The following is a 26,245-nucleotide window of genomic DNA, read 5'->3' on the forward strand; positions in this document are numbered from 1 at the left end:
GGCAGCAGAGGGGGCAAGTGGCACCTGGGCTGGGCCAGCCATGGTGTGGCAGCAGGGCCAGGGCAGTGACTGTCCCCTGGGCTGGCACTGCTGGGGCCACACCTCAGATCCTGGGGCACTTCTGGGAACCTCAGGACAAGAAATGGACATTGAGGGGCTGGAGCGTGTCCAGAGAAAGGAACGGAGCTGGGGAAGGGTTTGGAGCACCAGGAAGGGCTGAGGGAGCTGGGGGGGCTCAGCCTGGAGAAAAGGAGGCTCAGGGGGGCCCTTCTGGCTCTGCACAACTCCCTGACAGGAGGGGACAGCTGGGGGGGATCAGGCTCTGCTCCCAGGGAACAAGGGACAGGATGAGAGGAAATTGTCTCAAGCTGTGCCAGGGGTGGTTCGGGTTGGACATCAGGAGGAATTTTGTCATGGAAAGGGTGCCCAGGCACTGGAAGGGGCTGCCCAGGGAGGTGGTTGAGTCCCCATCCAAGGAATGACTGGACGTGCCACTCAGTGCTGTGGGCACTGGAGGGGGCTGGCCAGGGAGGTGGTTGAGTCACCAGCCCCGGAGATTCAGAAGATGTGTAGATCTTAGGAACAGGGTTTAGTGTTGGCCCTGGCAGTGCTTGTTTTATGTTTGGACCTGATCTTAGAGGCCTTTCCCAACCTAAACAATTCTATGATTGCTTCCAATTTTCTCTTCTTTCTTAGTGGTGAAGAAAAATCCTCATTTTAATTCATTTTAAACAATGCTAATTTATTAAATGAAATAATTTACGATCAGTAATTCCAAAGGAAGTGTTCTAATGTTAAAACAGTTTCAGAAGTGGTAAATTACTTTTCCCCTTAAAATCCAGTCAGGGAAAAGAGAAAGAACTCAGAGAGTTTTGTTACAATTAGTTCCTGTGCCAGTGGCTCTATTTACACTTCTTCATGTAGAGCCACCATTTCCTTCTTGATGTAGTAACACCTTTACTGTGTTAAAACCTGGGGAAAATGCATACATACAAGCTACTGTGGAGTAGGGAGGCTGATTCTCACCAGGTGTAAATGGCTCGAAAGCTGGTGGAGCACTGCCAAGCTACTCCAGCTGAAAATCAGCTCCACATAGACCCACTCCAAACTAGTTGGCTACTTGTGTTTCTCTTGGAATATTGCCAAGGGGCTCATCACAGTGCCCAACTGTGTTTACATCTTTGAAACATCCTGAAATTGCTGCTGTCTGGGACTACGGCTCAGACTACAGATAGAGCTGGTAGTCCTTTTGTTCAAGGAGAAAAAGAAAATGGTGAGGAAAGCAGCAAAACAACAGCAACAAAAAAGGCACTTTAAACTTTAAAATCAGCTCTGTCTCATAAAATTAAACTTTCAAGCAAATGTGAAAAATAAAGAGAAAACTGCTGTGGTGGATAGCAATTTCACTTTTGTGGTTTATGGACTGCAAGAAAGTGAAGCCAATTCCCCATAGTGAGATTACAGGTCTCCTCTTCTACAGGTCTTAAATTAAAAACCAGCTGAATCCAAAGTGAGCTAGTTTACTGGATCAGAAGATTCGATTATTTCTGCTAAGTAACTGAACGTGAACTACTTCCTTTTAATAATATACAACTAATAATTACTGCCCAAGAAAGGACTTTTTCCTACCAAGCTAATTAAACTAAAGCAATATATTTTTCAACTGCTCTCAAATTTAACTAAAATGAGGAACATCGAAAAGCAAGTAAATGCAAATCTCCACTCACATGAAGATATCCAAAGCCACACGAAGTGTTCAGACATTACAAGAAATAGTATTTGCCCAAAATTGTTATGTTGAAATCAACATAATTTCTGGTCTATATTCAGCATACATGCATGTGTATGTCCTGCACACTTGTACAGACACAGTGGAAAGCTCTACTGCAAACTGAATGCAAAGCACTTTTGGCTTCATTAACTGCTTAAACTCCCCCTGCAAGAGGTCACAGTGAAATGTGTTAAGGAACTGGTCCATATGCCTAATATACAACAGGCAAGAGGTGTCTAAAGTACTGATTTTCCTCTGTTGTGATGCTCTGGGATTGAACTGTTCCAGACTCCTCAGCCCCAGGCAATGCTGAGAAGAAATTTTATTTGAGAGAAAACATGTTCTGGAATGTTCATCAACAAGAAAAGAATAAAAAAAAGTGATATTCTAAACTGCTGTGACTCAGGAATACCTAATAACTAGAATTTATTGGTTTGACTGTGATGGTATTTATGGACTACGATAGGTGTAGTTCAGTTTACATTTTCATTTGTTCACATACCTACTGCAGAGTTTATATAGTTAATAATAACTATACTCATTCAATGTAATATAGAAAATTCACTTGGAATTAAAAATTTTCTATTTTCTCCCATGCACTTTTTTCAGAAATGTTAACGATTTTTGCTAATTCATTTCAGTCACTTAATTTATATGGAAGCATTCATTAAAAAGACCTCTCCTGAATTCAGTATGATTGCTCACACAAGCAGTAGCACCTGTATACTCAGAGCCTGCTGAATGACATTCACGTCTCCTGTATTTTCAAGTCATGTAGAAAATTAAATGCTTTCCAAGACAAATTTATCACATCAAATGCACCAATTTAAGCTATTTTTTGTTGTTGTTGTTAAACAAAAGAAAAAATAAGGAGAAAAATGATCCAGTGATCCGTTCCTGATGCTAAAACCTCCAGGATGTTAAATCTCACTTTCTGCCACTGGAAGACCTTTCACACTCCAGAAGTTCAGTATTGTTCAGTTCTCCACACCAGTTTCCCTGAACAGCTGAGCTTAATAGATCAGAATAATTTTGCAGGAAAAACCATGCTTATGATCTTCCATATGCTGCAGACTAAACTCCAAGTGCAGTGTGGTTTTAAGTAGTTTTAGAAGCATCACTTCCAAAATGGAAAATGGCTTCTTGTAAGTATGAAAGAGGAAAAAATATATCCCTCCAGCATTCTGTTAAAATACAATTAAACCTGTATCTATGTGCCTCAGACTGATAATATATTTTAACAGGATGATGAACTTTTCTCTTCTGAACATGTTGCTATTTCTTACACATCTGTCACATCTTACCTACCTTATACTGAATGCCTGAAATAAAATATCTTCAGCATTCTCACCACAGTAAAACAGCCACATCAAGTAGGCTTAGATGCCAAATTTCTCTCAAAAATTTCTGAAATCTGAGATGCCTCATTTCTAAATAGTAAGTAGAATCTATTATTCCCATTGACTACTTTCAGTTTTTTCAAGAACCATGTCAAGTCTACCTAAATTACTCCTTTTGCCTGCCTCAAAGTCACTAATTAAAACAACTCCAAATAATTCCCAACTTTAACAATCAGGGAACATCTACCACTTTTAAAACATTTCTGAGCAGCCAAAACCCAGCAGTCTATAATTCATCAACATCCAGGATTTCTGCATCCATCCAAACAAAACTGTAGCACAGACACAGAAACAAACCACCTGCTCAGAAATCTACTTAATCTGAAGTTTGGAAGTGTTTTAGAGGGAATTTTCCTCAGGAAACAATACAGAAGTAAGTGCACTTCAGTTATTTGTATTTTTATCTTTTGACCAAGTGAGAGTGCAGCACAAAAAGAACATAAAAGGATCAAGTATTTTATTAAGAAAAACATCTAGTGTGGTTTTGTCCAGTAATAAAACATTTGATTCCCTATATATTTTTGTTATGTGGAAGATGCTAAATAGGTTTTTTGATTTGAAAGGGGACATAAGAACTAAGAATTGGAATGGCCACTTTGAGGCAGAAGTTTTTTCTGTGAATTCTGGGGAGTGAAACCCACAATGTAACACCTTGAGCTGCTGCTGCTGCTGCTGCTGCTCTATATGGAAGCCACACTCCCAGCTTGAGAGGTTTATTATGTTAAATGGAGTCAATATATTATTTTAATACAGTTTCATTTTAATTGATGTTCACCTCAATGACTAAAAATGTGTACAAGGCCCCAGAAAGTAAACATTAGGTGATTCATCACTGGCAAAATGAAAGCGTGTCCCTCTCATGAAATGAATCTATAAATCTTTGCTGATGGAAACTGAGTTCAGTGAGGAATGAAAAGCTGTTCTTGAAAAGATGGAGGAGGAAGGCACTGAAATGGAGACTTAGGCCTGGAGTCTGTGTGGAACCAAAATAAGGCTGCCTCAGTTTGGAAGTTACCAGCCTTTCTATGGAAGTGCATGTGCACACGTGCATGCACACACAGAAAGAAGAAAGAGAACATTTGACAAGGAGTCAAATAACAAAGTCACCTACTCTGCGATAAAACACAAATCAGACAAGAAAATAACAACTGAGACAAGAGTTGTGCATCCACACTGGATGCGCAACTTGAGTAAAGACACTCGGCTGGAATAGTCCAGACAACTGCAGTGCACCAAGAAAGGGACAACAGGTTAGAACCAATTTCCAGCTCTCCAGCCAAAGGAGGATGATGATTTGGAGAATAATGTCCCTGTCAAGGCTGCTTTGGGCTGATATTAATGCAACCTACATGTTGATGTTCTTTAAACTGGAAGGAGTTAATCCATCTTCTCTGATGAAGCCAGAGCTCATGGGATGAGCATCAGCCAGTTTGCTAAACTCAATAAAAACAAGACTTGAACAGAAAGAAACTGCTTCCCACATACCTTAACTTTCTTCCCTCAGTTCCCAATTTTGGAAAAATAATGTGGCACCAGAGCTGTTGATCCATGTGTAAACATGCCAGGCCAAATCTAGTCAACGCTCCATTGGAGGAAACCTACAAAACCCCAGGAGTCCAGCCCAGGCATCTGTCACTGCAGGACAAATGGTCACAAATGCCTTTTTAGGCTGACTTTAATATTTACTCTCACATCTTCCCTGTCTGGGAAATAAGGAGTTTCTGGAGTTCAGAAGGCCTTTAACAAAAGAACGAAGGAGGAAATGAGAATACATAGACACTAGAAAAAAATTTACTTCTGCAAAAAGAAAAATGAGGTTCTGTTTCATAGGAATAGATCCCTCCAGAAAATTGAAGCCAAGTAAAAATCCACTCTGGATAGAGTCTGGAGGCAATCTCATCCAAAAGGGATTCTTTAAGTTATCCAGACCAATATGTCATTTAGAATACTGAAACTGTCATATGTTTGCAAGAGAGTTGTAATTGTTCCTTCCTTTCCCACATGGTGGAAAATGGAAAAAAAAGTGCTGAAAGAGATAACATGCTCTCCTGCCACCTTGCCTGCCTGTTTGAAAGCAGGAGGACCAAAGTTTCTCCTGCAGCTGTATACATCTACTTACAACTATTATGGAAAGCTAGAAGAAGATCTTCTCCTTCTGCTACTTGCATTTCTTTTGCACCATCAAGTAAAATGTGTACTCTTATCCTGTCACTAATGCACAATCATCCACTTCTTAATAGCAAGGCCACTCACCATTTTCCACCAGATCAGAGCATACACACAGTCCTTTAGCAGATGCACATCTTTTCTACAAACCTCAGAGACCTGTTCTCATGTCCATACATAATTGCACATGCACCTTTATAGGCATTTGTTTTTTACAGGGCATTTCTGAATAAGAACTGTAAAAGGATTAATATACAGTGGACTCGTTCAGCAAGCACAGCAGATCTTGTGCACTGAATGCATCAGGTCTTTTTGTGCAAACACAGTGTGTAATTGTGCAATTAAAATCTTTGGCAGTTACAGAAACAAGAGTGGATGGTATAGTCTATCTTCAAGCTGTGGCTAATACTAAAACTCTTACCTGCAACATAGTACTGGGGGGGAGTGATGAACTACAATAGAAGGCTGAAAATCTGTAACTCAAATACTCACTAATAAATTATTAGTATTTTTCCATGAATGATGTCATCATAGAGTTAATACCCTATCTGATAACAAAGAACACTGTCTGATGACAAAGACCTTCTGCTTCAAATCCAAATTCAAACTTCCACTGTTATCCCAGCTTCCTGACTTCTGAGGCACCTGTTGGGACCATCTACTGCTTGTAGTGAGTGTGATAACAACAGCAAACTCCCTGTTGCAAGGCCTTTGTTAATACCTGCCCATTTCAGGTGTGTGTCTCACACACAGTTCTAGCTCCAGAGTGGGATTGACAGAATCACAGAAAGGTGGCTCAAAAAGGACTTCTGGAGATCTCCTGTCCAACCTACCACTCACTACCTCTCACCACTACTAGATCTGGTCAGTCATGATTGTCTAGCCAAGTCTTGGAAACACCTAAGGGTGTTTTCTCTGCCACCTCTCTGGTGTTCCTGCTGGCTATATTTTTGCTTCTATTACATGACTTTTTGTTGTTGTTGTTACTGAAAAATAAATTAAAACCCTCTAGAAAATGGCTTCATCCTTGGGAATCCTAACAGTCCCAAGTACATTATATGGAATTATTACACAGAATTATTTGAGTTATTCTATCTGACAGTTTGTCTATCTTCATAACAGTTCAGAACAAAAGGGGAGTTTAATAGTACTTTTCAACTAGAAGCTTTCCATTTTACAGTAAATGTTATTGAGAAACAAAAGTCTTCTCTTTTACATTCACAGCAACTACAGGTGGTGTGTGCCCAAGATTGTTTCCAGGTCTGTGAATATGTTCTGGCTATTCCCTGGGTTTTGCTGGGATGAAACCAGAGTGCATTTTCCTGTGGCTTGTTTTTGCAAAAATAAATCAGGGTGTCCAGCCTTTATACTGAAGAAGATCCAACAGTTCCCAGCATCTGTGCTGTACTGAAGCAAGTGCATTAAGAAGAGCAGTGCCAGCAGCTCAGGGAGTGATCCTGCCCCTCTGCCCAGCCCTGTGTGGCACATCTGCAGTGCTGTGTCCAGTCCTGGGCTCCTCAGGACAGCAGGGACATGGAGCTCCTGGAGCAGGGCCAGTGGAGGCTGAAGAGATGATTCAGGGCCTGGAGCATCTCTGGCAGGGAAAGGCTGAGGGAGCTGGGGCTGTCCAGCCTGGAGAGGAGCCCCAGCTGAGAGGGGCCTCAGCCCTGGGTGTCCCTGTGTGCAGGGAGGGTCAGAGCAGGGCCCAGGCTCTGCTCCAGGGGCCCAGCAATGGCACCAGAGGAACGGGCAGGGACTGAGCCCAGGAGGTTCCACCAGGGCAGGAGGCAGAACTTCTGTCCTGGGCAGTGACTGAGGACTGAACAGATTGTCCAGAGAGGGTGTGGAGTCTCCTCACTGGGGATATTCCAGACCCCTCTGGACACAATCCTGTGCCCTGTGCTGTGGGATGGCCCTGCTGGAGCAGGGAGGTGGGACCAGCTGCCCCAGTGTGGTCCCTTCCAGCCTGAGCCATCCTGGGATTATTTGAAGCACATTGCATTCTTACTGGTGCCCTGCTCATCCATCCAGATCTGGCAGCCAGCTCCATAAGCACTGTGAGAAGCATCATGCCCCTAGGCCAAACAGCTACCCACTGCATTCAGCATTGCCCTGGACACATTTAAAATCTTGGTATTCCTGCGTTTCTCATGAAACTTCTAATGTTTTCACACTTCTCCTCCTTATCATCTATCCTGATAATCCATTGTCCAAGATATGCTTTTGCAAGTACTAATTCCTAAGGATCTGCTTTCGTGCATTGCAAGTGGCATTTCAAAATGGCTGCTCCCTGCTCAATGATAATACTTGTGTAATTAACAATTAAGACAGTTAAATTTTTGTTAGTGAGTAGAGGCTCAATCTAGCACTTGAATTCTTGCCCTTGGAGCCCAGGAGAGTTAGAGCATTGGTTTCTAAGACAAAACACTGTCCCATTTCTTCTGTGAAATTAAAAATAACTACTTGGTTTTAGATAATAATAGAGGACAAAATACCAAGTGCTATTAAAATATTTAACCACACACAAGTGGTACATATTTAAAAGACCTTAGAGACTGGCGTGTTATACAAACTAATCAAGCTCTCATGGTTTAATTTGCAACTAAAACATTTTAAATAGAAGTATAATCTAATGTGTACAGGTTATCTATAAAAATGCAAATGGCTACAGGTAAAAGACACTAAGTTAATGCTGCTTGGCTTTCATTCAGACCTTACTCCAGTGTTCTCAAAGTACATTGCAACTATTGATCAACGTGATTTATGAATGAGGGATATCTCTAGCTTCCAATTATTTCTACAAAAGGTGATGTAAGACAGAAGGTCAGCGCTGCAACTAGAAATGGAAAGTTTAGGTGCATATATTTAAAACAGAAAAAGAAAATTATTTTAGGATATTAGACAAGCAACTGCATGAAATTTGACTTTCTTATGGAGTTCTGAGACCTTAAAGAACTTAAAATTGTGAAGTCTTGACTACGTTTGTAAATATTTTCTAGTGGACAGTCTTGACTATGTTCATAAATATTTTCTAATGGACAAGCTTTTTAATGCTAGTTCAAAAAAAATATTCACTTTACAGCTCAGCAAATTTCTTTACCTTTTTAGAGATTACATTACTATGATGTAGAAAGAAACTGAGATTGATTTCCCAGAGAGGATATGACAAACGTCTCCTTTTAGGGCAAACAAAGTATAGCAACAGAAATGCCAAAGAACAGTGGTGCTCACTAGGCACAGGAGTCTACTGCAGCCTGAAATCCAGCAGCAGCTAGTCAACCCCCCACACAAGAGCTGTTTGTCTTCCCAAGATTTTTGACTGGTGACCTGGCTGATGGGACTGCATCTGCTGCCCTGATAGATTGATGAAGGGCTGTTATTGCTACTGTTGATGTTTCCACTGGACGTGTCATCAATTGGCATGGAAACTTCATTCTGCCTTGCTAAATAGTGAACAAAACAACTCAGTGTGGCTGGAAGACTTTCATCAAGACTCTCTCCCAGATGGAGAAAGCAAGTATCTTCAGGAGACCTCGCAACACTCAACTTCCTGGACCATAAAGGAGTGGGAGATGATTTAGCAGCGTTGTAAAACATGGAGTGTGGAAGTGTAGCTATGACCTGGAGTTGCAGAAGAGATGGAAAGTGTTCTTTTTACTTGAAGGATAGATCATGGCAGATAGCTCAGGCAACTTGTGCAGAGTGACAGGATTTGCCACAAAGGGAAGGTGGCAGAGCTGATTTTACACAAACATTATTTATGGGTTAGTGGGTGGACTAAAGGTTTTCTCAACAGGTTTTGCAGATCTAATCACACACAGAAAGTTCAAGTGGTTCTCTTTAGCCTCTATGTAGTGCTACTTTATAGATAGTATTTTGTATTAATTTCATTTTTCTAGACTTCCATGCAACTTTTGGTACTTCACTGCCTGGAAAATTATTACTGACACTGGAAATATGGTGCCTGGTTACCAACACTGCAATGAAGACATGAGGTTGCCAGACATATTGTAAACAGAGCATAATTACAGTATTTACAGTTGAACATCAAAATGGGAAAAGATGCCAAGTGGCATTTCTCAGAAGTTAATATTGGAACTGATACCACCTAACATCTTCCCAAATAATTTGGAAAATTAAGTAAAATGCACATTGACTGCATACATTGTACACACAAGAGGAAGATGAACTATAAAACAGCAGGTTGGTAGGTTGAAAAAAACCAGAAAGATCTGGAAGTCTGAAAGGGAGAAAGAGAAGGGTGCATTTAAGAGAGAAACTAATCTAGACAAATGTAGAATAATAAGCTCAGAAAAAATTAACACCCATCTCAAGTAACCAAATGGGAAAAAGCCAAATTTCATTAAAAAAGAAAAAAAATCCAAGAGATTTCACAGTTTATTCACACTGAAAATTCACATCAGGGTATATGCATCAGGTTTGACAACTTGTTTGCTACATTTCAGCCTGATGTGATGTTGAAAGGAAGAATAATATATTCCGTTAAAACCATGCCTTTTAAAATACATTTTAACTTATTTTAAACATGTACCAAATGCTCACAAAAGATCCAATTTACAGGCCCATCAGCGGACATAATAAACAGGAATGGGACATTAGTAAGAGACACAGAAGCAGCACATACAAGGAAGTCAGGAACCAAAGTCCATCTGCCTTCAATACTGTCAAGGGTTCTAAGTGATCACTATGCAGTAGAGCAAAATCCATGAAATATTAAGCTGCCACTGAGTTGTTGACTTTAGAAGCTCAGCTAGACCTTGAGGAAAGCTATTACTTTATAAAAGAAAGTAAGATTCTGAGGGATATGCAATAAAAGACCTTCAGAGTAGCTGAAATAAGCTTGCTGAGTTAAGTGACTACTGTGCACACTAATGAACCTCCAATACTTTCTGTAGGATGGAAATTGTCAAAAGAATGTACCCTTGCAATAAAATTAACCTGTAATGAAATAAATTCACTAAGGATAGAAAACATATTTTATGACACAAAAGCCCCCTGCATGGACTGTTAAACAACTGCTCCTGGCTGAGAGTTTGAAGAGCACACCATCTTTTTTTCCCATCATTATTTGGTTAACCATACCCACAGTACAGTACATTATTTTGTCAAAGAAATGATTAATTACAAGAAAATATAAAAACTTTATCAATGTGAGTGTTACTTTTCTTCCTAACACAGCAATCCAAATACAGCTGATGCAGACAAAATGGCTGATGTGATAGCAATCAACAATATTTTTTATATATGCTTAAAAACCTGCTTACCAAGGGGAGCCATATATTCTGAATCCCCTCACCGTCACTTCAGAGTCTTGAAGATAGATGCAGTTTGTTAGAAGAGACTGTACATTTTCATAGCTCTCTGGCTTCAGCTTAGAAACAGAGGGGAAATAGTAAAAGTCCTGCTTGATTAAGTCAGCCATGAATTCCTGGTCAAAGGTCAATTCATGATTTCCTGCTATCACAATCTTGTATTCATAGGGCAGGCTACCTAAAACAGTGAAAAACAAACAAATTACTTGTTTTATGAAAAATCTGATAAAAGCAAACAGATAGACAAAGTGTTATCGGTTCCTGTAATATGCTCACATATTTGAAACAATCGAGCCTACCCCTACTACATGTTATTGTAATTCCTGCTGATTTCAGGTAAATGACATTACTGTCTTTTTCATGGCACACTATGATTTAGCATGCTTAGCATTAATGTGTTGAAATTACTTTCAACTCATCAACCTTAAAAACCAGTCTGCAGACTTCTGCTCTACTATTTACTTCTAGTTAATTGCCATTTGTGCTGCAAGTATCATTTACTGTGACAGTGATGATAACTCTTTGACAGAAATTAGGGTTCAAAGAAGATCAGCCGTAATGCTTCATAAAATCATGTCAGCTCTCTTCTCCCAGAGCTGAGGTCTTTGTCAGCCTGTACTGACACTCAGAACTTGGGTCAGAGGGGTCTTTGCCCTGACATTAATATCAAGCCTTCAAGCAAGTTTGGCTGTCAAAAATCCACATCCCACACTGAAATCTCACTCTTTGCCTCTATCCCATGGCTTTTTTCCTGCTCCATTTTCTCAGTGACTCCCTTAGCTCCGCAGACTATAATTTAAAGTGACTCATGTTCAAGAATATTTTACAACCCGTATTTAGTGAAAAACCTTAGAACAACCTCCTGATGAAGGCAAGAATATATATGCCCACACACGTGGGCTCTTCCTGAGAGCAGCACTGAAACAGAAACTTTTCACCGGACTCTGCATTTGGTTATTCACTGGATTCTGCCCCTGAGAGCTGGCATTGCCTGTCTCAAACAGCTCAGCACAAACCTCCTAAGCACATCTGGAAGAAACAAAGAGAGAAACTGTGCAAAGCTGCATTCATTAGCTTTGTTTCTGCACTGTTAATTTGTATCAGGATCAAGACGGTCAGAAGAGGAGATTGGGACCAGAAAGAAATATTTTACTGAAAATTAAACCCGCCTTGCGTAACAGCAATTTTTTGGGATTTTAATTTTAGAAATGCATTGTTGATAACATAAAAATCCTTAGCGATGGCCCAAGTTTAACCTGGAGGCAGGCTATTTAGAGAACACAAAAAACCAGTTAATATGCAATGGCAAAAGTTGGCATGAGTAGGACTTCAGAATAAAATGCAACAATGTGATTCAGAGCTATGGAAACAGAAGACGGAACAGTGCTAGCCTAAGGGAGGTGACACAGATGAACTTTGCCAGATGAAGACGTGGGTGATTCTGAAATACAAGTTTCAGACACTTGGAACACCTGTATTAGGAAAGCTGATGGTACAGGTTCCAGTCTTTCCTATGGACCAAATACATACATGTCTTTATAATATTTACCAAAAACTCTTTTCAGATATTTATAATTACATGTTAAATGTTCAAGATTCAATGATTTACCTGAAAGGCTTCTTTGTTTTGTTTCTGAAACACTTGGCATTTAGCAGATGTGTACTCCACCTGTACAAGCTTTCCAGGTGTGTGCACACATACACAAGTTAAAAATGTTATTTACATGCTGCAACATGTATGGGCATCTTCAGGCCTTAAAGGAATAAAGAAATCCTGTATCCCACAATGTCGTTACCAGCTCCATTTCTGTTCTGTTTGGTAAATCTTTTCCAGCTCATCTGATCCATCCATCTAGCAGCCAAGAACCTGTATGAGCTGGTTATAGTTGTTGCTTCCACTAATGTATTTATGTCATGTTGCTGTCTGTGGGTGTTACTTAGGCAAATTAGCAAATTACTCTAAATGTACAGTTACATTTATTATGGTGGCGGCCAGAGGCACTGCTGTAGTTACAGGTCTGCCAGCTTTTCAATTAACAACCGTGTTTTTGATGAGTATGCATCTCAGTTGTTTTATTCTTTCATTCCACACCAGGATTTGGTAAAAATATTTCCTTTTCTTTGTCTCCTTAACTGCACTTTTTACCTTTTAAATTTTAATTTTTTTACTAACAGGGTATTTTCTGCTGCTTATTCATAGATTTAGCAATGTTTTGTTCAAACTTTGCTCCTTGGAAGACTTTAGAATGTGCTTTGCTTTTTACTCCAAGGGCTCTTGAATTACAAAGTCGGACTTAGGTATAAATCTTTGAAATCTTGTTCCTGCCTAGGCACTGCTGTTGTGAAGTTATGTGTAAGGAACAGATTTCTGCACAATTTGTAGCCCTGGCTTCCTTGGCTAGGAGCAGGACATCCCCAAGGGCACATAATCTTAGAGCTGTTGTAAGGCTGTGTTCCTATGCACAGTCCTAGAACAAACACATTCCCATTTTTTATCCCAACAGCTCTTGATCGTAGATAATTCAAACGCTTCCAGGTTCATCAGTTGTTCCCACAGCTGCACCCATGATGGACTAACTGCACTCAAAAAGACTCTGCAGGGAGTCTTTGTGGCCATGACACCCTGGCTGTGTTAGTCACCACACCGAGTTTTCAGAAACCAGCTGAACAAAGGAAGTGATCTTTCTCCACCACGTAGCACTTGTGAGACCTCCTTTGGAGTGTGGGGTCTCATCCTGGGCTCTTCAGTGACAGGAAAGCTGCTGAGAAACTGAGGCAAGCCCATCAGAGAGCAGCCAAGGTGGTTGGGATGAGAGACTGAGATCTGAGGCTGTTCAGATCCCAAGAAGATGCAGGGTAGACCCTGCTGCTGGTCTGCAACCACCTGAGCCCAGGTAAATGCAAGAGAGAGTCCTTCTTAGAGATGCATGACAAGCAGCAACAGGCACAAGTGAGAACATGCTACAAGGAAAGAATTTTACCATGAGGATGGTAAAAAAGTGAAATAGGTGCCCTGAGCAGCTGGGAAATCTCCTCCCTCAAAGGCACTCAGAGTTCCTCAGGCCAAGGTTCTGGTCTCTAACCATGCCTGCTTTGAGGAAAAGGTTGAACTCAATGTCCTCCAGAGGTCCCTTCCATCCTCCCTGATTCTCTAGATTCCTGTCAATCCACACTGGAAAACAAACCAGAATTTTAAAGAGCCTCCAATGCTAAACCAAATCCAAACCTCATTTTGTGTTTTGATTGTAATGGAACAAATCTATGGCAGACGGGCAATTTAACAAGACTAGAGAGTATGTTCCATTAACTCTGGTGTAAGTATCTCATACTATCCAATTGCAGATGAGTAGGACTAAATCCCCAACTGATAACCAATTAACATTTGATTCTAGCATATGGCTTTGCTGGTGGGCAGGTAGCAAACTCAGTATTAATACAGAAGCTCTGTGTATACAATGATATTAAAGAAAAATTATGGCTGTCACAGGAATCCTGCACACATATCCAGGACAAAATTAATTCCCCAGAAAAAAATAAGGCAGGAAGCATGTAAGAAACAGATCTGCCCTTCAGGAGTGCCAAGAAACACATGCAAGAACATATGCTATGGGAGTCAAAGATGTAATTTCAAACAAAGAAAAAAAAGAAGAAAAGTTATGAATTTGGGGGAAGTTACATTTTTTCTCTGATCTGTTCTTTTGACCAGCCAAAATAAGGCAAGTGTTTTTGTCCAAAGTCCAGGGATCCTTCTGTTCTTGGCACCTGAGAAGATTCTGCTAAAATATGCCTCTAATCTGGCCATAAACTGCAACTAGAATCAGTTGGAAAAATTTTACCTAAATATTTTTCTGTATTAAAATACCACTTGGATGGAATGGGTTATATTTGGAAATTCACAGTCTTTCTGACATTACCAAGGAAAAAAGAAAATTAAGCAAAATGTCCATTTAAAATATTTTGGGGTGAATAAAAATTTCATTTCTAGGCAAAATTTCTTTTTTTCCCCTAAAGTAAGTGCTGGGTTTTTTAACTCTCATAATGTTTAATTTGCAAGAAACTAAAATTATTTTCCTCCATAATCAACCTCTATCCACTTCATCCTATTTGGATTTGGAATGAAACATTTACAAATCAAAATCCTATCAGAAACACACACTGGCTCAGATTGAGCCCTGGGCTTCTGAGCTTTCTCTTTCAGTCCACATTCAACTTTTGCCTTCTGCCGATTTGGAATGGGGCTCCAAGCCACCATCCACCTCTGTCAGCCTCTGTCTTAATGTGGAATAAGAGATTTCTCCCATCCTTTTCCTTCTTCTCGGCTCCATGACTCTTTATCTCTCCTGCCTTATTTTCCCCTTTCCATTTTGTAATCTCCCCTTATATGCAATATATCTTGCCCTTAATTTAGCAGTTTTAGAAAAAGATATCTTTTTTCTTAGGGAAAATATGTAACTTGCAGAAGTACAATGCTTTAGACTTCTGCCTGCTTGTCACTCTATATCTATCTGAAACTGCCCAGCAAATTGAAAAGCCGTTTACTATATAAAGACCTCAAAGGTAATTATGTTCCCTTGAATTCCCTGAAAGTGTCTAAGGTAAATAATTCCCAATATGAAGGAGAGGTTTCAAAGGAATGAGGCAACTTGGAACCCACAGCAGATCTATGAGACAAGATCCAAGAAGTCAGGCAGCAGTGGCTCTGCTCTCAGAACAAGTCATTACACAAAAAAATCGGCCCTAAATTTCCTCCATCAATATAATTTCTTATCATTTGAGATTAGTTTACTATCAACAAGCTCAGGTTATCATATTTAACTTATATATAGCCAGATGTGTTATCATCTTACAGACATTTTCACTTCATCCACAGAGTTTTTGTCAGTTTACAGCAAAGCTTCCTCAGAAAGTTTCTTAGCCTTCATTTGTTCAGGATAAGAATATGACAGCAGTTCTGGTAATATAATATGTATAGGAACATATATATTTCTTCAGCAAGGAACATCTTTGTTTATTCCTTTCATTACTGCAGATTACTAATTAAGAAAATCAACCAAACATCTAATTTTTGCATGTTTATGCACCAATTACAGAATTATTGCAGCAATTTTTTACTTCCAAACTCCAGTAGGTTCTTTTTATGGTGAACATAATTTTTACAAAATAACTTGAAGTGCTGGGGAACCATTACTTGGACTACAGGCTGCATAATGCAGCCTGCTGAGCAACACTGTCTCTTTGCTATTTCTCTGCAGCTGAGTTTGTTCAAAGTGGAATTCTGTGTTATTAAGGGTTCATCTTGTTCTATTATCAACCAAGTAAACCAGATCAACACTGAAAATAATCCAAGAGCAAACTCATGGTGTCCATACTCCAGGCTCCTCTTGTCTTGTACCAAGTGAGGCATCTTTATCAACTTTGGACCTCCTCTGAAGCTCACAGTGGTTATCAGCTCCCAACTTTGCTGAGCTAAATGCAAACCTGGAAAGGCAGATGTGTTTTGCTTCTTTCCTGGTATTTTGTACTGAGCAAAATTTTTAGTATTCATTAAAAGAAGTGACAATCATGTAAGTGCCCACTTAGTGCTTCTTCCCTCTCATTTCAACCTTTTAGAATACAGCAGTGAGTGATACAGTGGAAAGACTGCATAACTGTCTCAGATTGCTTTTTAGCATCTTTTTGACAGTTCTGTGTTTAAACACTGGTGCTGATGTCTGGGAAATTCACATTAACATACTTTTTGTATGGTGTGTAATCTGGAATAATACTGTAAATGAACACTCCCTCTGAAGTCATCTGTAACCTTCCAGTTCTATCCATTCTTGCATTGAAAAAGCCAGTAATTATACCAAACACTAAAACAGCAAACACATAAAACACTGCTCACGTTGATAAAACAGGATTCCTTAAAAATAGACGAAGGCAAATCAAACTAAAAAAACACCTGATTATAATCCAACTTAGGCTCTTTGATATACTGTGCTTTATACCCACCCACACACATGTAATTGGTCAAAATTACTTCTAAAGGAAAAGTGGCTTCCTTTTAGCCTAGTTTATTTAATTACCCTGCAATTATGCAGAACCAGCCCAATGCATAACTAGGCCATTAGAGTAGCTGCACTGAATCAAGACAAAAGGTTATGTGGATCTGCACCTTCTGTTCACCTGTGGTCTGTAAGAGATGTCTAAAAAATTGCACAACTGCAATGTCTGCCTGGACTGAACCTTCCTTTGATGTGTCCCCTCAGCTTATGGCACTTGATGGCTTGAAAATCACTAACTATGTAAGTCACAGTCCATTTTCATAACTCTGTTTGGGGTTTTTTTGCTTCCTGGGATAGTTATAGTCTTAAATTTTCTGAGGAGATATAATTCCTACCACATCTTTTCTGCCCCCTGAAATATTCTAGTTTTGGTTACAACTTGTATCTCGGGACCATGAAAAGGAAGGAGCTGCGTTAAAAAGTAACAATTAAAAAACGTTTTACACTTCCTACATGGATCTCTGTGCACGCTGATACAGATTCCTATTCAGATCTTTAGATCCCACGGAGGTGCTTTCAGCATCTCCCACTTGTCACCTTCTGGAAGGGAAGACTACAAAGAGCTGTGTGTCATGTCAGCGTACGAGGTGCACAGCACTAATAACCATGTTTAATGTTTGTGTACAGTGCTGCACAATAGGTGTTCAAAGTGCTGTGCTGAGAATAATTAATCCTCCAATACATTCATGTAGTAGGTGGATCAAGCATCACTTTCACAATTTCACAAGGGGGAAAAATAAAGAGGCTGTCAAATCTGAAGATGACTAACTAGAATTTGGTTGCCTGTCCTCCTCAGGCTCTTTCAAAAAAGAGGCAATGACAGTTCACAGACTCACATCCAAGATCTTTCCAGTTCTGTGGTTGTTCACTTCTGGGCAACACTGCCTTCCTAAAGCTACCCTTGTCTGCTAGTCTGGGATAAGACTAGGTATTTTTATTCCCTTGCTCATTTGAAGGATCAGGGATCTCAGTATTTATGAAACCTCAGACTCAGAATCCTAGAGTTTGGGTACTTTGCAATGCATTAGTGGAAGGAGGCAAGCTCAACATTAATACAAAGTTCAAGAAATCCCCCAGAAGGTCATGGGTTTGGAAGGAGGAAATGAAGGAACAATGCTTTAGCACCTATCACCTCTACGGCTTCTCACTACTGGCATGGGGGTGTATGTGGAAAATTGTCACTTTGGATCATCTTCCCAATACAGGGATGCAACTTAAATATTCCTCACAGAAGCCAGTTTAATATTCTGAAGTTCCTAGGACATCCTAACTCCTCAGATCTGGAGAAATACTGGGAGAGTGCATTGCAGTGCAATTTTCTGTGTCTGAGCCTTGGATGTATAAATGCATCAAGCCACCATACATTTAAGAACAGCAGTAAAAACCAACATTTGTTTTCAGTATGCCCAGTCTTTTAAAATTGACATCTGTTCTGAATCCCTGCACAGCTCAATGTTTTTCACTGCATTTCCAAAGCCATTCTTTTGTAAATAGATAATTAATGCTTAAATACTTCTTTCAAGGGGTTTCTACATTAACATAAAAGTAGTGTAATTATTGATGGTCAAAATGGCATGACTACAATATATAAATTCTAATTCCTTTTGCTGCTCTGAAGCTGATTTTTTTCATCTTCAACACAGTTTTAATCTGGTTTAAATGTGAGTATTACTGAACTTAAAGATATACCTGTTAAGAGAGGAAGAAAAATAATTACTATCATTTTGCAAAGCTGAGCAGTAAAGCAAAAGTAAAGCTAAGTCTAGTGACCACAAGTTTTTCTGAAGATCTTTTTTCAAGACCTTTAAAAAGTAGAGATGACATTTATTAACAAATCTCTGATTCTGTCTACAGAATCTAATACTACAAGTTTAGATCAAATACAATCTAATTCTAGAAAGAGGTAATGTTCTAGTAGTACTAGTTATTACAGTTGGTAGACATCTTCACTCTAAAATATTTTTTAGTCTGAAAAAATCTTATCCTCTGTGCTGAGTTTGCCTAGGTCAGCTTCTGAAATGCATGTCAAATATTGTAATCCTTTTTTTGGCTGTGTTTGTGTGTGTACAACATGCAATAATATTTTCAGGAAAATACTCTGAAGAGCTAATTATTGTTTTCCATTACAACTCCAAGCCACTTTCTATTTTTTTATTTCCAATTTACCTTGAACTTGAATCTCAAATAGAAAGTCTGTCTTAGAAATCGGAAAATCTCAAGCAAACACACTGAAACAATATATATTACACAATGTGTTAGTTTAAGTAATCTTCCCAATCCATGCACAGAAGAGAATTCTCAGAGAAAAGATGGAAGTATGTGTTGCAGCTTATACCACAGATCAGCTATTTAGTTAAATTTCCAGGAAAGTAACCCACAAGCTCAAAGTGACAGCGGGTCCTGGAGCATACACAATTTGGAAATGATATTACAGTCTTGAGCAAAGGGAATTACATGAGCAACTGAGCCAAGCAGGCAATTTTCAGTGCCAACAGTAGAGGAGATAAAAAATAGAGATGGTTTTGGAGTCAGTATTTGATGAGTATACTAAGGCAGGACATATGTCTTTGTATTTGTCCTACAAAACGTTTGATTGACATGCAGGTAAGGAAGGGAATAAATAACAAAACCCAAAATAATGAAAAAGCTGCAGATTATTTTTGTCTGTTTGAAGTGTTATCATTAAAATCTCCTGAACATGCTGGAAAATTAGCACACATTCAAAGTCATACCATGCATTCTTATAAATCATCAGAAAGTTTCCCTGGATTCTTGGCTTTCTGTTCATTCCTACCATAAAACATACCTTGTACTTCATCTTATTCTGGTTCCCCAAAACTGAAATTTTAAATTTGCAAGAAAAATACAGTAAGAGAACAAGCTTGATAAAAAAAAGGAAAAATTTGAGATATGATAACAGGAGAAGGGTCTACTCAGAAAAAAAAGAAGGGAGGGCAATGAGCAGGTTGGCACTGTTTGTATGCTTTGTAAACTGACTATTCACCCCCTGTTCCCTTAATTTCCTAAGTTACCCTGAAAAACATCAGCAAAATAGAAATCTCACTTGCAAAATACTTAATGATATTTCATGACTGGGCAATAAGAAGACAGATGAAACTGAACATAAATTTATGTAGAATAATTCAAAAAATTTGGGAAAAATATACTAACTATAGATGCAGTGATGGGGTCTGAACTAGGTATTATTCAGGAAAGACTTCATGGAATTGTATTAGGAAAATTTATGACAATGCCATCTCATTGTTCTGTTAAAAACAGAATAATCCACAAGACCAAAAAGGAAAAGAGAGCTAGGAAATTTCATTGTGCCAGGGAATAAACCTGTAGTGTTCTCAGAACACTGCAAATTCTGGTCTCACTCTTTTTATAAGGATGTGGAACAAAGAGGTACAAAGAGTGACACAGATGATCAAAGGCATTTAAGGACTTCTGAACAATCTTCAGCCTGAAAAATATCTTTAGGGCAGATATGGAAAGAGCCTAAAAATTCTTAAGCAGAATAAAGAATGATAAATTTTTCACTTGCCTCTTCCAGTATTAGGAAATACCAAATGAAACTAGTAGGCAACAGGTTCAGAATAAGCACAGTTCATCTCAGCATCCCTGTCATATTCTGGAACTCTGCTGCAAAACTGTGTCTGTGCTCAAACTTTGCACAGACCCAAAATGCAATTAAAAAACTCAGAGAAGAAAAATCTATATATTAAATTAAAAGTAATGCTGGACTGCCTACCAGATAAGGCTGAGAAAATAAGCACATACAGTGATCACCAACATTTTATCTCTTCCACAGCACAGAATTAGACACCAAGCCAGCCCTAGTGAAACCTCAACTCTCTCCCTGAGAAAGGGCTTAGAGAAAAAGACACATGCCAGAAAGCAATTAATCACCAGAAAGAACAAACTGAAATGAACTAGAGGGCTTTAGGGGTCGGAAGTATAAAACTTGGTGACTAAAGGGCTGCCAAAACAGAGCACCTGGGTACCAGCCCCAGGCAGGGACAATACTGGGATCATAAGCGCTGTTACCGAGGTGGTAGCGGCCTTCCTGGGAACCAGGGACAGTCAGAAAAAGAGAACAGATTTTAGGGGATGACTCATCCAGCCAATGTGCCTCTATTAACACAACACTTGAGCATGTGCTTGATAGAATCATAAGGCCCATGGAAGTTAATGATGGTAATGTAAAATAAATTTTCCATCAGACAGGCACAGGAGTTTTGTGTAAAGCGCAAAGATAAAATCTGAACTTGCTGAAGGGCGAGTTCATCTGGAAAGATGAAACAGAGAGATCAGAGTGGCACAGACCCAAGAGGGTATGGCAGAACTGAAAACTGAAAGGTGGGAATCAATGCTGCACATAGAAACTTGGAGCAAAAGTAGGAGGAGGGTTTGTATCTCGTGCTTGAGGGGAAGCTGAGATCAAGGGAAGCTGTACCAAACCTGGTGTTTATTGCAAGGCAAAAACAAAGTTGTAATCTAAGGACAGCAGGAGACACGGATTAAACAAAGAAGTGGGAAAGCGAGCCCTGTACATGAAGGAATAAACAGGGAAATCTGGCAGCAGCAAGGAAGAATGTCAGTGGAGGAAAAGTTGGTGCCAGAGTCTGTCAGTTACTTTCTCAAGAAACCAGTAAAATATTAAGGAAGAAGGAGAAGGTTGGATTAGCTGCAAAATTATGGAAGGTACTGGAAACAGCTATCTAGAAAAATCAAAGCTGTTGGAGACTAATGCCTTCACAAAAAAATGGACAATCAGCAAAACCTTCTGAAATTCCTTCTCAATGGGGATGCTTTTAACCATTCTACCATTTACTGCAGATTTTGTGAACACTCAGTATATTCAAGAGTTGATAAACTGGTTGTTTAAAACAACCAAACAAAAACTTTACTAAAAATTTAAGTTAAATCTTTATTTTAAATTGCCAAGAAACTAAACAAAAACCTTTTAACTTGCTAACTTCCTGTATCTTAAATCTTTTGCTCATGCAAAAATATAACTCCAACCACCAAGATCACCTTTTCCCAAGCGCACACTACCATGAAATTGGAAGTATGCCTGAAAAGTCAGAAAATTAAGCCCTTTTTTTGAGAATAAAAATGATGAAGAGAACATCACAGAAATGCCTTGGGAAATCTTCCTACCATTCTGAGAGGATTTCAGCTTACAGACATCTTCAGAACACCGTACAGCTGTGACCAACAGGGAGGCAGATGGAGAACTGGAGACAAAAACTCCAATTGCAGCAAGCAATGAGCACAGCCCCATCCTTGCTCACCAGCAATATCCCAAAGCACTTCTCTTCCCACACCAGCAGATAAATAAAATCAGGATTATTTAGAAGGGGTAACCATATGGTTTGAATAATTTGTAAATGCTATTTTCAGCACATTACTATAATACATGGTAGAGACCTACAAAATAGGGTCAAAACTTGCTGTTTTATAACCAACCTGTTCCATTTGGGTGCAGAGACAGAGTTGATGGCTCTATATCAATTATTCCACATGCTGTTTTGACCTTCATAGTCACAGAAAAAAAAATTGTTCCATGTGGGGCATATTACTGGGTTGCTGAGCTCAAATAAATATTTATCAGCTTTGCTAATAATTATTTGCTAGTAAATATTTGTTTAAATTGTGAAGTCCTGACTTTCCTTTTTAAATTCCATTTCGGCCTACATGCATCTGTCTGCTTTGTGCCTTCCTAGTGGATTGCTGCAATATGTAGCAAAAAAAAAAAAGGAAAAAAATGCAAAAATATCAACTACAAGAAAGAAAATCAACAAAAAACTTGAAATGTTACCCTTAAACTGGGTCCTTTCTCTCTCCAACTCCTTCATTCCCTCTCACCTTTTTTTAATTAATGAAATCTCAAAATCCAGAAGCCACTTTTATTCTAAATTAAGGTATCTGCAATGCTGCAAGAACAGCACTGATGAGGGTTTTTGTCTGGATACAGTGCATGCTTTCCAATTTTAATTTTTTTTTCTTTTTAGCATATACAAAACATTGCAGAAGCACATGTAAATCATCACTCTCTTGCCCAGTGGAACAGAATTTCAGTTAGCAATGCCAAAAGTTGCCTACAGAAGGCATCTACATCTGGTCTGCTATATCCAAGGCAGCAACCACAGGCACACAGGGTTTGCTTTGTTCAGAATTCATCTCTGTGGCACAGCTGAGCCTCAGATATAAAAAAAACCCTCAAACCTATGAGCCCTCTGGGGTTAAACAGAAAAATGTTTTCAGTCACAACAACTTTTTAGGGGAGGCAGCAAAGCTGTAACAATGTATGCAAGAGGTTTTATGTAAATCATTAAAGCCTCCTGACTTCAATTGTTGCTAACACCAAGAAGTTGCTTAATGTACACTTGAGAGTGTGAAGGCAGAACAGATGAATAGTCTCACAAATCCTATTTGCTCAGTTGGAAAAATGCAAAAATATTTGTTGAATCTAAGAAAAAAAAATCTGATTCCCGCTCACTGCCATTCAAATTTAAAAGTCAAATTAATATTCATGATTTCTGAGTGTGTGATGGTTTTTAACTGGGAGGCAGAAGGGGCAGATGCAATCAGTAAACAAATTTACTGTCGAATCCACACAGAATTCAATACCTACCTAGCCACTCGTTGAATTTTTTTACTTCGCTAGGAAGCCCCAGCTCAGTAAAATCACCAGCATGTATTAGCACATCTCCATATGGCATTTGGATGGGATCAGTTCTTGAGTGAGTATCAGAAATACAGACAAATCGCGTGTATCCTGGAGGCTTCGGAGCGTCATGGGGCACCGGATCAACCCTGCAGGAAATGCATCATAACAAGGTTATAAAGTATTTACCTACTCCTTAGTGTCTGCTTTGCAATTCTGACACTACTTTTTTACCTTTACAAAAGAGTACACAGACTTCTAAATCTGCCTGATGGAAGGATTTGTTAAAACAAACCTAACACTAATGGGAGGTGTAAAAATTCTTGATGTTCACATCACAACATTTGCAGTATTTGTTGGGTAGATAGATTAATTTAAAGAGATTAAGGAAAAGAGATTGGACTATGGCAGTAACTCTGACACAAATACAAATAAATCAAAGGTATTGCCATTTTCAAAGGAAAAGTATTATCCCATTTCATTGTTTAAATATGATTACACTGTACACAGGAAGAAGATTTATTTTAGATACATAAATACATTTAGATGCTTTTTTTCCCCCTAATTATAACTTCTTTTCTGCAAGTTACTCAATTTGAGCAAATTTAATTAACACATTTTGGAGATATGTTTCAGTGTGTTAATGCAAAGCAACATAAAAACTCTCCTAACAGCTGTAAATGTATGTTAAAGCCTGACTATTGTCAGGACAAAGTGACGACTTTCTGGGCTTAATTACACTAAATGAAATCAGATGCTGTGAGGGGTGAGGCTGCATTGTTGAGAACCCAATCTCTACATTCAAAACTGAAGAAACTAGAAGATCTGACCCCGTTTGATGAGACTCACTTATATTTTACAAGAGGAAATCAGAGAACACCCCTCTGTCATAGAAAGAATACTTGTTTTTAAATCAATCTTTTTAACCTCAATCCATATTTTGTTTGAATACATAGAAGAAAATCTATGTATATGCAGCTATACTGTATCTGCCACTCCAGTTAGGGAATTCTGGTGGAAAAAAAATTAAAAAGCAAGAGATGCAAGAGTTATATTGACGTCACTAGAAACCAGAGAGATATACAGAAATGTTATGAACTATTGTACTTTTACAACATTTCTTTTGAAGAACAAATAAAATTAGTTTTGCTCACTGTTGCAGTATACAGTACATATTTCTATGCCTTGCTGGTTGTGCTTTAATTCAGGAGCTTACTTTTACATAAACAAACTCAGGGGAAAAACTTATAGAGATCTTTGCTTTTAATAATACTACTTCTGTTTACTAGGTAAATTTTCAAAAAGCATTTTAGTGCTTAAAAGGTGTAAGATAATAATCTTTAATCACTCAACCTTTTCTCTGTGTCAAAAAATCTATGAAATTTATAGGCAGATAAACTGAGGTGGTTTTGACAACTTCACAGGATAAGTGATAGGGTGAGGAACAAATCTAAAACATTGAAATCTTGTTAAATACAGAAAAAGGTCTTAGCATTTTCTACAATGTAACTACAAAACCAGAGTTTGAACCAATTATTTTGTACCCATCTTTGCCACATAGGAAGAAGAAATATTGGGGGTTTTTATAGCAAAACTGGAGGAGCAGCCTTTTTGTACAAACACCTTAGGGCTGTCTTTCTGAAGTTCAGGTTTTGAGCAGAAAGTAGCTGAATATGAGCTGAGGGGTAAACCCAGCTGTGATCAGATCCCACCTGATGAACTACATGCCAGGGACATATGTAAGCAGGGATGTAGTGGGAACTCCAAAATTTGGGTGGCAAAGAGTGCAGTGCTTGGACTCCAAGCAGCTGGAAACTCCTTGTGTAGGGCACTTGGGGAAGGGCAGATGAAGGAAAGGAGCTGAGATGTTAAAAATGTCTCTGTTTTGGAGGAGGAGAAAGCTGCACGGGGCAAGCTCCAGGGGAGGCAGCAGGAGTGCAGAGGGATGTGCATGGTGAATGGTGGGGCTCAGACTGGGAGGAGAGGATTTGCCCTCAGGTGGGAGCTGGGTGAAGGATGATGCAGTCAGTTCACAAAATGAACCAGGATGGTTGGATAAAAATGATGAGAGGCTGACCTTGGCTATCACTGTAGCTTTTCAAGCTAAAAGAATTAAACACCAGTGCAGTAAACTGAATTATTGCTCTCCCTGCCCAACACTTCCCAAAGCGAGTTACAGATGGCATTACTGAGCCAGCTTTAAATCACGGATGTTGCCTTGGCAAACGGAAGGATATGGACTGGTCTAAAACACCACTCTTTGACTTTTCATGGTAAGGTAGCCTTTAAATCAGGTATAGCTTCTCCTTCAGAAATCTTTTAAAGCTCATCACAGCAGCGAGCCGGGTGTTAGGGAGCAGTGTATGTTTCACATAGGAAGCTGTGTGGAAAGAACAGCAGACTTACCATGGCAACCCCATGCAGCCCATAATGCACATGCTTTGGATGGGGATGGGGAAGGTGCGGACAGCATTTTCCTGGTTGCTGAGGTATGTGTAACTTTTAAATTCTCTGCAATAAGCCAGAGAATTTTCGTGGGGAAAAGGCATCAATATAAAAAAACCCACCCAAATAAATGAGATGCAGATTTCTCATGTTGAAGTGATATGCATGCACTGAGACCATATATAGGTAAAAGCATATGTCAAGTTTCACAAACTCATCTAAGTTGTATTACTGGAAATAATTTCTGAAGGCTCAATCCCCATATTCTTGTGTAACGCATTCCCACAGCAGCTGTCACACCAACACCCAATGCGCAGCTTGCAGCATGAGCAGAGGAATACAGATCTGCTGATTATTTTTGTGCAAATGCTTTTGTTTTTCTTTAGATCAGTAGGAAAACTTGCAGAGAA

At 39.2% G+C, this 26,245-nt stretch overlaps 1 protein-coding gene across 3 annotated transcripts in view; it reads right to left on the minus strand.

Annotated features, from left to right (window-relative positions):
• MPPED1 (metallophosphoesterase domain containing 1) overlaps window positions 1-26,245 on the minus strand; it is a 62,404-nt gene that overhangs the window by 21,082 nt on the left and 15,077 nt on the right. For all 3 annotated transcript variants that reach the window (XM_005426860.2, XM_031061791.1, XM_031061792.1), the window contains 2 exons: window positions 23,358-23,539; window positions 10,623-10,848 (listed from right to left, as the gene is read on the minus strand). In XM_005426860.2, the coding sequence (XP_005426917.1) occupies window positions 10,623-10,848; window positions 23,358-23,539 (408 nt within the window). The remainder of the gene's footprint in view (window positions 1-10,622; window positions 10,849-23,357; window positions 23,540-26,245) is intronic.

This window comes from Geospiza fortis, unplaced genomic scaffold, assembly GCF_000277835.1.
Source record: "Geospiza fortis unplaced genomic scaffold, GeoFor_1.0 scaffold164, whole genome shotgun sequence".
NCBI lineage: Eukaryota > Metazoa > Chordata > Aves > Passeriformes > Thraupidae > Geospiza > Geospiza fortis.